Source organism: Plectropomus leopardus, chromosome 10 (assembly GCF_008729295.1).
Source record: "Plectropomus leopardus isolate mb chromosome 10, YSFRI_Pleo_2.0, whole genome shotgun sequence".
Lineage (NCBI taxonomy): Eukaryota > Metazoa > Chordata > Actinopteri > Perciformes > Serranidae > Plectropomus > Plectropomus leopardus.
The window spans coordinates 17719040-17732086 of NC_056472.1; the positions used below are offsets into that span (position 1 = coordinate 17719040).

The window sequence follows — 13047 nt, forward strand, 5'->3', positions numbered from 1 at the left end:
ATGCGCGAGAGGCGGGTTTACTTTGAAAGGGGGACGTCTTAAATCCGAGGAAACCATTCAAAACCAGCAGAGGGAAAGCGTCTGCCTGTGTCCATCACTTTACGAAAGCATCATCCAACCGCCAGCACCACTTACTCACCAACAAGCTGTCCTGCAGAAAAGCCCTCAAGATGGCCCCTATCTCCATCAGGACCGTGTTAATCAGTGAAAGTGTGGACCCTCGCTGCAGGACGATTCTGGAGCAAAATGGCATCCGAGTTACGGAAAAACAGAGCATGAAGAAGGATGAATTACTGGCGGAGATCAAGGTAAAGTTGCACTCGAGCTGATTTCACGTGCACCAGTGTCGTGTTTGTTTCAACACAACTTGCAATGATCCAATCATATTTTAGATAAAATAGTTTAGTCGCTTTGGCTGGCATCACTTTAAAAGCTCGTGTGATTATTTTGTTGTGTTTGGGAATAGGCACAAATGAGTCTTTGGTTTTAGGTTTTTATTTAATCAAAATTTAATTAAAGGTGTGTGCACTTTTGAGGGTTATGTACTCGCGTTTTTCCTGTTTGTTCTGACTCGTATTTGCGGAGTTGAGGTGCAGCAGCCACTGATTGTTCATGTAGTACCGCCCCTTGGTAGAGCTGATGCAACTCATCTCTGAGTTTACCGGCATCATGCAGCACGCTGACAGGATCACCCTTAGGCTGTGCATGTTACAAAAATCAACTCTGTAAAATTTAGATTGGTCATATTAGAAGCAATGAGTTCTAATGGAAGGGTTTTCATACAAACTCAGGGTTTAACCTATGTTTTTTTCTGTTTTTTTTAAAAAAAAAAAATTCTATGTATTTTTTTTAAATAGGTCAGAAATCTTTTGCCCAACGCCAATTTTTACTTAGGCATTTGCAGATTGTTCTATTGATTAAATAACAATAAAGACTAAAGTTTTTTTTAGGTTAAGGATCAAAACAAAGTCACAGTAAAAAAAAAATAGGGGTCGACAGATTATCGGCCTGGCTGATTACTGACGTCGATACTACTATTTTGCCCATGATCTGTATCGGCGTTTTGGTGATAAAAAATAAATAAATAATTTAAAAGTGCAAAGAAGCTTTTAATTGTAAAACCTCCGAGAGCTATTTTTATTTATTTATTTTAATTTTTAATTTTCACTTGAATTTATAAAAGAAATTGCTGTAAACTTTCTCTGTATGATGTTTAAAGTTTCAGTTTTGATTAAACATTTTCAAAAGGCATTTAAACAAAGTTTTATGGTTGAGTAGGTTATATTACAAATTCTAATTGCTGACAGAAAGATTTTAATTTTTATTGAAAATTCATATCGGCTCCAAATATTGATTATCGGTCTCATTAACTACTAAAAATAAATATCGGTATCGGCCCTGAAAAACCAATGTCGTTCAACCCCTTATTAAAATGCTATGTCGATGCCCCTCCTTTTCCCTAGAGATGGACAGTAAGTGAGAACAGCAGTGGTTCCAAACTTGGTCTGAAGGGACTGCAAGTGACTCATAAACATTGTCAAAAGTGTAAAAAAAACACAATTTATTTTGAAGTACAGTGAACTTCCAGCACAGTGCTTTTATTTTGAAGTTCCATTGCAGTTTATTCTTGCAGTATGTTTTATTTCTTTGTGTTCTAAGTCAACTAAACTGAGCTAACTAAACTACTGACATAAGAGAAATCCAGACCCCACTACTGTATCTAAGACCGAATGCTCACTCCGTAGCTCATTCCAAGTCAAGTCCTGGAAATAATTATGTGTTTACTACTTTTTCATTGGGCAAGTGAGTTGCTAAAGGGAATAACTCTCTGTTAGGCCCTAAAAGTTAGCTGTGGCCCCCTAATGGCCCGATCCCAACCCATAAAGGCTACATTCACACTAATACATTTTTTTGTGGGTTTTAAATGCCGTTTATGCCTAATGTCCACACTGGTCTGACCTTTCTGAACCCCTTAAATGGAGGCTTTTGAAAATTGTGCTGTCACCTCATGTTGCTTGAGTCTCAGCTAACAAGTTGACCATGGCCATACCTCAAAGACTACAACCAACAGCGAAGCAGCTCTGACATTCTGCACCTGCGTGAGAAGACATAACTCTCCATACCAGCAGGTGGGGGATGATCTGTTACTGTCAGAAAGGGAAAGTGGAAGAACGTCACAGCTCTAGTTAGCCAGTTAGCACATTAACAACACAATCCGATGTTGAAAGAACAAAACATAAGTACCACGAACCAGTGAAAAACAACAAAAACCAAATGTTTCTGCTCTTTGGCCAAATAAAGTAATCTTACCTCATATAACAAGTTTTTTTCTGACCTCACTCCCTCTTGCTAAAAAAAAGCTGACAAGGGCCGAAAAGAGCCAGTAAAGCGGGACACACCTCAAAGACAAAGGTGAGACTCACCAATGACTCCACCAATGGCTGACCAGCAGATGACCGTTGGCTTGGTGTGTCAGGGCTTTTAGTATGAAAATGCAGAGGTTGTGTTTTAGTCTGGACGGGCGACAACAGAGATGATTACGCTAATGCACATGTTAGCTTCCCGGTTGATTCTCAAAAATCATGACTTGTCAAGCCAAATTTTTATAGCTAGGCCTGCATGCCTTTTATGTCTTCCTTAATATTTCAGTACACCTGTCAACATGTCTGCAGTGAGAAAAGTCTATTGTCCACCTACTGCTGCTGAGAGGAGAGAAAAAATCATGAAAAAACCTTTGAATTCAAAGAACTGACACAGAATGATCACAAAGGGACACACATAAACCTAATGTCGATTTCTCTTTTTTTTTTAAATTACTGAGGAAACAGCGGAAAATATTAGATTATTTGATGGTCTGTGCCTTTAATGTTAGTAAGACAGGTCTGCATTCTGCATGGTAGAAACAAAGACTTCAGTGTGCTGCAGCAGGCGTCTGCGCTGTACTCGGTTTTACGGCTTTACACTCTGAGAAAAAGTTTAAAACCTCTCAATTGTTGTTGTATAATTCACACTCTGCTGTAGTGGCCACTTTGCTATTTTGTTAGGTTGGTCTAAGTTTGACAGATTAGATTAACTCCAGCAATAATAACCCATGACACCAATCCTCTGCTTTTCTCTCCATCCCAGGACTATGATGGCCTCGTGGTTAGATCTGCGACGAAGGTGACCGCTGATGTCATCAATGCTGCTGATAATCTCAAAATCATTGGGAGAGCTGGAACTGGTGTGGACAATGTCGATGTTGACGCTGCAACCAAAAAGGGTATTATTGTCATGAAGTGAGTCTGCAGTCTGTGCACAGATTTGATTTACTGTGCAGTTTTAGTATAATGTCCACTAACTACAGGCTGTTTTCTCCAGCACACCGAGCGGAAACACGATCAGTGCCGCCGAGCTGACATGTGCTCTCCTAATGAGCCTCTCAAGGTGATTCTTGTTTTTATTTATTTTTTATAATAATAATAAGTAAATTAAATAATTTGAATTTAATTTTTATCCCTGGTATTTTCTGTTTTGGAATTCTTTCTTTCGGTCTTTCTTCCTTTTTGGTGTTTTTTTTAATTATATACACTATCACCAAATTTAAACAAATATATTTTTGCATATTTTAAAAGCACTTGTTTGTTTGTAACCCTCTGTTTTTTTTTCGCCTCATTTTTCTCCTGTTACTGCTTATTTTTCTTGTCTTTTTTTGTAGTTGTATTTTATCATATGCACACATAAAGAGATTAAGATGGGAAACTGTCAACATGCTCAATCCTTTCAATTGCATGGAAGTACTGTAAAAGTGACATATTTTTCCTTTTCTGTTTCCAGAAATGTACCTCAAGCTGCGATGTCGATGAAACAAGGGAACTGGGATCGCAAAAAGGTAGGCAGAAATTTTAGTTTGCCCCCATGTGCTGTTTGAACGGCGGTGTGTTTGCAGTCGGCACAAAAAGCAATTATTGTTGCGTGGTCGGCTCCATTGTTCAGCCAGTCATCTCTAATCAGAGGTGTCACTTGGACAGGGTCATTGTTTTGTTTCTAATTTTACAGTTCATGGGTGCAGAGCTGTACGGCAAAGTGCTTGGAATAGTTGGACTCGGAAGAATAGGAAAAGAAGTCGCTTCAAGAATGCAATCATTTGGCATGAGGGTAAGTAACAAGATTATTCATGACGGGACTTGTCACATTTCCTCGAGGATAATTGTGCTTTCATAATTAGATGAACAAACATAGCAAAATATATTTGTTTTTTTTTTTGTAATTTCTCAGACAATTGGCTACGATCCAATCACTCCTCCTGAGGTGTCAGCCAGCTGGGGGGTGGAGCAGATGTCTCTGGAGCTGCTCTGGCCGCAGTGTGACTATATCACCGTTCACACGCCCTTAATGCCCGCTACTGTTGGTGAGTTTCACTGAAGCTCTCATGATTATAAAGCCGTCATAGATTGTGTAGAAAAATTGTGGAATGCCTCTTTCATTTCATTGTTTTTTGTTCCCAAAGGTCTGCTCAATGATGAAACATTTGCTAAATGCAAAAAAGGAGTGAAGGTTGTGAACTGTGCGCGAGGAGGCATCATCGACGAGGCTGCTCTCCTCAGAGCTTTGGAGTCCGGACAGTGTGGAGGAGCAGGGCTTGATGTCTTTGTTGAGGCAAGATTATCAGAGCATACAATCTTATCTTAAAAGTGGAAAAAGTTTTTTTTTTTTTTTTTGCTTAACTAATCATTATGAATGCAATGCTGATTACACAATGGAATGGCCATAGAATAATCACAACATCAGTGTTTAGATTGATTACTTAGAGCGCTGCAGAGATTACATTTTTTTGTAGGCCAACTCGGAAGTAGACATCATTCCGGTTCCCTCGTCAAAAAGCATTTCGGATTTTTCCATTGATTTTTGTATTATTGCAGAAAATAAGATCTGTGGCAAACAAAAGTTTCTGATACTCGCACATCAATCAGACTTTATTTATATGGCACTCCTTTATACAAACAGACTGTAACACAAAGTACAGTAAAACAAGAACAACCCCCCAACACACACACACACACACACACACACACAAATAAAAAGAGACTTTGTGATTTAGTATGTACTAACAAAATAGGAGCGCTCATTAAAACCAGACACTGATAAAACCTATGAATAGAAAGATAAAAATAAATAAATAAACACATGAATAAATTGATACAATGATAATAGCAATAATAAAGAATAAACACAACAATACTGACATGATACTTCACAAACGAACAAAAGTGTTATGATTTTTTGAAGTTTAAATGCAGTCACCAGAAGTGAAAAGCTAACATTAGGCTATTGGCTTTAGTGTAGTTTGTGTATATTATAAACAAACTACACCTCAGCTGTGAGACTTCAATCATGCCACCACAGGAAAGAAGGCCGTGAAGCTGTGTTTTGTGTGATGATGATCTGTCTCATTTGGCCAGTTGTAAGCAACCGCATCTTTTAAGCCACATAAAAGTATCGAAATTCAAGAGTTTGGTATGTACTGAAATGTTGATGTGGTAGAACAAAATGTAAACGTCTCTTAAAGGTCCAGTGTGTAGGTTTTAGTGACATCTGGTGGTGAACAACGGAAAACTCCATCTGGTAAAAGTGATAGTGCCCTTTTGCTCAGCTCAGAGTTAAACGGAAAGCTATCTGATTGTGGGCACCAACAATAATACCACGTTTGCATTTTAATCACACATTAATATTAATAAGAGTTGCTGCAGCCTACATCATACTGTGTTTTTGCTTTTGTTTTTTCCACAGGAGCCTCCAAAGGACCGCTCATTGGTCGATCACCCTAACGTCATCAGCTGTCCTCACCTGGGAGCCAGTACGAAGGAGGCTCAGGCTCGATGTGGGCAGGACATCGCTCTGCAGATTGTAGACATGGTGACGGGGAAGAAGCTGGTTGGAGCAGTAAGTTCTACTCTGTGTTTTTAGACATTTTCAAACAAATTACTGCTTATTTTTGGAGGGTTTTTTTTTGTTGTTGCAAATATTAAATGTATAACACACAAGGATATTTACAAGAACTTTTTATATGATCAAACTTCTATGGGAGGATATAAAAATTTCAAAATGATCCTGGTCAAAAAAATTGGGATACACTTGAGTTTTATTTTATGTATTTTATTTTCCAGCTTATGTAATGCATTCTGTGCATTAAATTTTTGTCCTTATTTTGTCTCACTTTCACTAGTATTATCAGGTTAGTTTTAGCCGTGTGAAGATGCATTCTATGTATTCGGTTCTGATCTTATATTTTTACATGCAGGTTTCATTATGTCTTCTATTTCTTTTGATGTGAAGCACTTGGTGCGTGTAATTTCTTTTTTTTAAAAGTGTAATGGACTGCATTTCTTGTATGAAAGGTGCTATACAAATACAGTTTATTATTATTATTATTATCTATGATATTATCCCCATAATCATTCAGATATGCTTTCAACAGTTAAAACGTCAGTGAAACATACTTGAATCACTTAACCTTAATTTAGTTAAGGTGACGTGTAATTTCATTGCATCACCAATAGCACACATCTTTTTTTTAGTGAAAAACATCAGCAATCTAAAAAGTATTTGAAATGGCAGAACCTTCAACATGAAAATATGCCAGTGCTCTCCTTTGGGGTTTTTTTTGTGTGTGTTTTGAGGCTGATGTGAATGCAGCCTGTTTTTGCAGAATCTCTTTTATCGTTTGTTGCTTAACAGTCTGTTTTATTCATGATTATCCTGATAATTGAAATTCAGTATGTGAGTTGTGATTTACTGTGAGCTGCATTAAAATTGTATATATAATCCCATACCTACTTGTTAGCACTGCAAGACGGTAACAACTGTCAGCCTTTATCCACTTGTGTGGGTGGAGGCTGACATTGAAGGAGGGATTAGGTGAGAGACTCAGGTTAAACTTTAGTGATTCCTTTGTGAAATTCACAAGACATCTGGCAGCATAAATAATAAAACATAATCTGCACCTTTACCAGCTGTAACCTGGCAGCAGTGAATTAAAGTACCGTGGCTGTAATGTGGGCCTCAGAATGGTTGAATGCATCCTTTTTTCCAAATATGTGATCACGTTGAGTTTATGAAAAGCACTCTGATTCCACGTCTTCTCCTTTTTGTAGGTAAATGCACAGGTTTTGGCCAGCACGTTCTCCCAGGAGTCTCACCAGCTGATCAAGCTCGGAGAAGCTGTGGGAGCTGTGCTGCAGTCATGCACTGCCTCTAGGAAACCATTCAAACATGTCCAGATCACGACTCAAGGTAAATTAACATGTGGAACCGGTTTGTGTGACCTGAAGAAGGAGGGGGGATAATGTTGTGTTTTTTTCTCCCTCTGGTGGTGTGATTGTGAAACAGGTGCTGTTATAGTCAATAGTGAAGATGCACTTTTTGCTGTTAACACATTTTCTAAAATCCACATTTTTGCTTTCATTTGCTATCAGTGGCATGTAACCCTTTGAAACCTGAGCAAATTGTTTTGATATCTTTCATAAAAATGGAGAGAAGGCAACGAGCAACTTATCAAGACATGGCCGAAAATTAGTTTAAAAAAAAAAAAAAAGTAAACAAGTTACAAGGAAATTTTCTGTAAATAAGCCAAAAGTAAAAAAAAAAAAATAAAAAAAAAAAATGTATTTATTTTATGTATTTTATTATATTTCAGTGATATTATTTGAAGAAGAAAATTGCTATTACTAATTATATAATTTTTGTGACATTTTGCTTTTTTGGGATATTTTTTCTAATAATCTTCCCCTCTTTAACCCCCGCCCCAAGCAAACACATTTTTAGCTAAGTTTCTTGTCATATTTCATTCAAATCTTTGTGGGACATTTCTTTTTAAGTTGGTCATTGTGTTTTTTCTCTCACTGTTTTTGAAAGAAATCAAACCAATTTGCTTCAAATAGCTTGTAAAGGCCTCTAAACGCAGCACAATAAAAGCGATGTTGATCTAGGTTTAAAAGGGTTAACAAAATGTATTGTTTTTTTCTGCAAACCAGGCGATTGCATGAAGTCCTCCACTGGTTACATGACTTCATCAGTACTGGTTGGACTGCTGAACCATGAATCAGGATGCTGCCCAAACCTCATCAACGTACTGAGCGTAGCCAAGGAGTCTGGAGTCACGGTACAACATCAACTCATTCTGGCAAACACCGGAGCACAGTAAAGAGTGTGTAAAAATAATCTTTTCATTCATGTGAACTGACTCTTCAGGTAAACCAGACTCACTGTGACTCAGAGGGAGCTGCCAGTGGCGTGTGCAAGGTGCAGGTCGAGGCTAATGGCTGCAGCTACAAAGCCGTCGGGTCAGTTCAGGGTGGCGTGCCGGTCCTGCTGGAGCTGAGCGACAGTGTGTTTAGACAGCCGGTCTCTCTCACTGGAAACCTGCTGTTCTTCAAGGCCTCCGCAAGTCCGCAGCTCCTGTCCTCAGTGGCTGGTAAGAAACTTTACATACATATATTACACTTAAGAGAAAGAAATTAATAGAATAAAGACATAACTGATGGCTACAAGCAGTTGGTCTCTTGATGGACACAAAGCGGGGCATATTTGTGACGTGTCAACTGAGGTACAAAGTTTCAGCTCTGTAAAACATTAAGCATGTCAACATTGTTGTTGTAATCAAGTCGTCTGTCTCACAGAATTTAGATTGTGGGTTTAAGCCTGTCACTATGTGAAACTAGTCTTGCACGGCTACACCTATTTCCACACTTCATTTTAGAAACAAGACACAACAACCTCTGAGCAAGCAAACAACACTGTGAAACATCTTTGAATGTTTTATGTTGCACTTTTTCTGCAGGGGTGTAGCCATTTGAATGTCAGGGCTCGCCATATCAAAGTTCCACCAGAACAAGTTCCCTCTTGACACTGGTTTGTGGGGACGCCATTGCTGCATCCTGGGCTGCAGCTCAAGATGATTAGGACTGGTTTAAATAAGAACACAAACAACCCAGAGCGTTTTTCTTCTGCCTATGCGAAACAAGTACTCAAGCACTTCACTTGAGTAAATCAAGCTGTCATGACTGTGTGATGCATCCAGCATGCCCAGACTCTATGAGCTCACAGGACATCCCAGGATTATTTAAACCAAAGCCACTTATTCATTTGAAACATACTAAAAAAAGATTTTAAAAATCATTCTGCCATTAAACTTTCAGATCTTCATGTTGACAACAAAGTCCATAAATTTCTGACAAAACATATTTAAATAATACTGTATTAATCAGAGATGAATAAATAAAATAATTCCCTTCCTCATCAGGCTTGTGAGGCATAATCAGCAGTCTTACAACCATGAATATTCAACAGTTTCAGTTTGTGATTATCTGGTCATCAGTTTATTCATCAAGTGGCTCTGCTGATATTGACAGATTTGTCTATTTAGACTCTTTTTGATAAGTATCTCTTTATTGGGGATCTTTGAAGTGTAGGCAGATGTTAATGATGCTGAAATAGCAACTTTCTCTGCAGGATTCTTCTCCTCTGAATCAGAATTGCACCCAAAGGACGTGCACGTTCATTTGCATTTGTTAGAACAGCCAACAGGAACGTCTTCTCACTGAGATGACCCGTGATTGTCCAAAGTCTCTTTTAGATTTTCTTAAGCCTGGAAACAGAGCCAAGAGGAGGTGCAAGTCTAGTTTACTCTCAGTCATCCTGAATTACAATCTGCTTAAAGTTTATCACAGGGTTTTATGTTCTGTGTTGTAAAAAAAAAAAAGAAGAAGAAGAATAGAAAAGCCCTACCCCAGCTTTAAGACTTTCAATTTGGATGTGTTGAGTTATGATTTCTCAGGACTTAATGGTGTGTTTTTCTTTCTTTAAACTCACACATATTCTCTCTCTTTTGTTGTTCTTTGTTTAGGAGTTCTGGCCGCTGAAGGAGTGGAGATTTTGTCCTTCAGTGCTCCCGCAGACCGCACTGGTGATCTGTGGTATTGTGTGGGGGTGTCCTCTCTCCCGCAAGACCTCAGTGCCTTAAAGCCTTTGGTTAAAGAGGCTGCACAGCTCGTCATTTAAATGACAGCAGCAATGCTGTCTGAAAGTCTTAGCATCTCCGAGAGTGTCTAAAGTTTATCTATCTTGGTCTTAGCGTTTACAACTAACAACTTTGTTTAGAAGTTGAACATTTGCATTACAAAACTTTCATTTCGATAACATTCCAGTGTTTAGATGCTTTACGTGCACTTTGTTGAAGTGAAAAATAATGTTTCAGCATCATTCTGTTCCGTTAATTGTTTGACCTTTTCAGTGAAGAGGTGTAAAATAAAATACACTTACTAAAAACACAGTAAGAACAATTGTTTGTGTTTTTCTTATAATATCTTGAGTTATAGGAAATTATGTGAAGAATGAATAGAGTATAAAATTAGAATAACTTAAACACTAAAGAAAAGTCTAGAAGATCTTTAAAAGTGGTCACAATATCTTTTATAGTGGAGCTTGAAGTGTCTGGTTTGAAATCTTTATCGCTATAGTTTTTCATTGCATACTTTACCTATTACCATGAAAAATGTTAGGATGTAAGATGCATTTTTCTCCGCACTGCCCTTTTTACTTACCTACTACCTAAAAATATCTATCAGTTTATGCAGATGGTATGTTGAGAGTATTTTCAGTGGAAACTGTTGACCACCTCAGTTCTCCAGTTATGCAAGGAAACTGGACTCTGTTGACAAAAGCTGTAATTTCAGCTTGCTGAACACAGGAGCTGCTGGTCCATCGCTGCCTTGATCACTTCGGTAGTTTGTGTTACTGTGAGACTTTGTGTGATTTTGGCGTTCAAAAGAGTTAGTTTGGATTCACTACTCTAGCACAAACAAGCTGTTGGCAGCAGTGATAGAACAGCGGATCCTGTGTTTATCAATGTTAAATCACTGTTCTTCTCAATGGAGTCTGGCTTTGAAGAGAGCGAAATAACAGGTTCTTTTTTTTATTTTGGGAATCACTTTCTGACATTAACCCTCTCAAACCTGGGGCAAATTTGCTTTATTTTATTTTATTTATTTATTTTCAAAAAATGGGAGGAATGCAGTAAGTAATTTAAACATAAATAACCCTAAAAAATACAGGAAAGTTACTTTAAAATTAAAATAAAATTAGACAACCCTGAGCCTATGTAAAAAAATAAAAATAAAACAAAAATGATGAACTTGAAAAAAATGCTTAAAATTATAATAATTCTGTAAAATAATTTTAAATATTAATAGAAATGAATATAATTTTCTGGACATTTTTCCCTTGCTTTTTTATTTTTATAATGTTTTATAATGTTTCTGATTTCTTGCAATTTGTTGGACAGAGGTTTAAGTACTTGTGAAAGGCATCTGAACACAGCGCAAGAAAAGTGATGTCGATACAGGTTTCAAACGGTTAAGCCCAATACATAAATCAATTGTGGAAAAAGTTTTTAATCTGTAACTAAGGAAATTATTTTAAGTTTTAAAGTGAAAATTAGACTTAAAAATCACTCAGATGTACTTCAGTGTCAAAATGTCGTATTGAAGAATGGCCAGTTTTAAAGGGGGGCATTTGTATACAGCAGGGAAAGAATTTTAAAAAGATTGTTCAGATTTTTTGAAGTGGGTTTATATGATGGGCTTATCCACAGTAGTAGATATCAGTCAGCACCCCCCTCAGTTTAGAGGAGCAGGCTGGAGTCTGATATGGACGCATAGCAATCTACTGTTGTGTAGGGGCCAGTAACAATATGTATTTTAGCCACCTTAAGAAAAGTTATACCTATACTGTCAATAGCAGTTTAATTCTATGTTCAGAATATTTTCACCGCTTTATTTGAAATACTGTACTTCAATACTGTTACTTACTGCATACTTGAATTCCATGTGCATTTTCACTGTTAAATAACAAAGCAGCTGATGCAGTCATATCTCAGATCTTGTGCAGGAGTGAATATGGTGCACTGTGCTGTTAATCCTTGTTAGGATTAGTTAAAGCCTTGGCCACACTGAAAGTGGGCTCTAAACGCCATGGCAACGACAAGAAAGGGGGAAAACATGAATAGCGCACAGAGAAGCGGCTTCTTGTTGGTGCTGCACTGAAGGCGACGCTCATTTGTGTAAGATTTGTATTCTGTCAGTGATGCTCCTCCGCCTGTTGGCTCCACTGATGCACCGCCTGTGAGTGCATCACGAGACCGTGGATGGAGGTTATATTTAGGCTGTGGGAGAAAATAGCGGTGTTGGGTGATTCCTCTGAAAGGTTGCTTGGTTTTGTCAAGGACCTGCTTGTGGAGCTGCAGCAGAGAGCAGCAGCAGCAGGAGGAGGAGGAGGAGGGGGGTCGACGCTGCTGCACACAGATACCAAAATAGGATAGAGCTGCCTGCGACAGTGCTGCACGAGCTAAATTGAGGTTCATGTGTTTTGAAGAGGAGCGTTCAAAGAGAGGACACACTGTCGAGCAGCACGGGTCATTCATGGAAATAGGATGAGAGGTAAGCCTATAGTGTTTCTTACTGAATCTAGCATTCTGTTTATAAAATACATAGTTAATAATGGAACAATGACAACACGATTTTTCAAGCCATTAAGGGACTGTCTTTTATTGATTAGAGTAAGGGGGAGGGGGTGACACCTTTTCCTTTTTTTATATCAGTACTCTCCCTGAAGCTACAAATAATTTTTCCTTGACCCCCGTGAGTGACCGGGGGAAAATGCATGACCTTCCTTCCACCATAAACAACCCTATACTAACTGTGTAACCATAACTGTGTGATTTCTTTCAAAAACATGGGGAAAAGGTGATGAGCAACATAACAAGCACAGCCCAAAATGTTGCAAGAAATTAGTAAGAAAGTTACAAGAAATGTACATTTATATATTATTTTCTGGACATTTTTCCAAGANTAACTTGTTGATTTCTTTCAAAAACATGGGGAAAAGGTGAGGAGCAACATAACAAGCACAGCCCAAAATGTTGCAAGAAATTAGTAAGAAAGTTACAAGAAATGTACATTTATATATTATTTACTGGACATTTTTCCAAGATATATATATATATATCTTGGA

The 13047-nt window shown here is 38.0% G+C and overlaps 1 protein-coding gene across 1 annotated transcript; it reads left to right on the plus strand.

Annotated features, from left to right (window-relative positions):
• The first annotated feature begins 53 nt into the window (after nucleotides 1-53).
• Nucleotides 54-10303, plus strand: phgdh (phosphoglycerate dehydrogenase). Its single transcript, XM_042494929.1, has 12 exons — nucleotides 54-308; nucleotides 3127-3278; nucleotides 3361-3426; nucleotides 3817-3871; nucleotides 4039-4137; nucleotides 4258-4390; nucleotides 4490-4638; nucleotides 5770-5922; nucleotides 7134-7272; nucleotides 8013-8140; nucleotides 8230-8452; nucleotides 9884-10303. Exons 1-12 carry the CDS (start codon nucleotides 171-173, stop codon nucleotides 10036-10038), a joined length of 1590 nt encoding a protein of 529 aa, XP_042350863.1. The 5' UTR covers nucleotides 54-170; the 3' UTR covers nucleotides 10039-10303.
• The last annotated feature ends 2744 nt before the right edge of the window (nucleotides 10304-13047 follow it).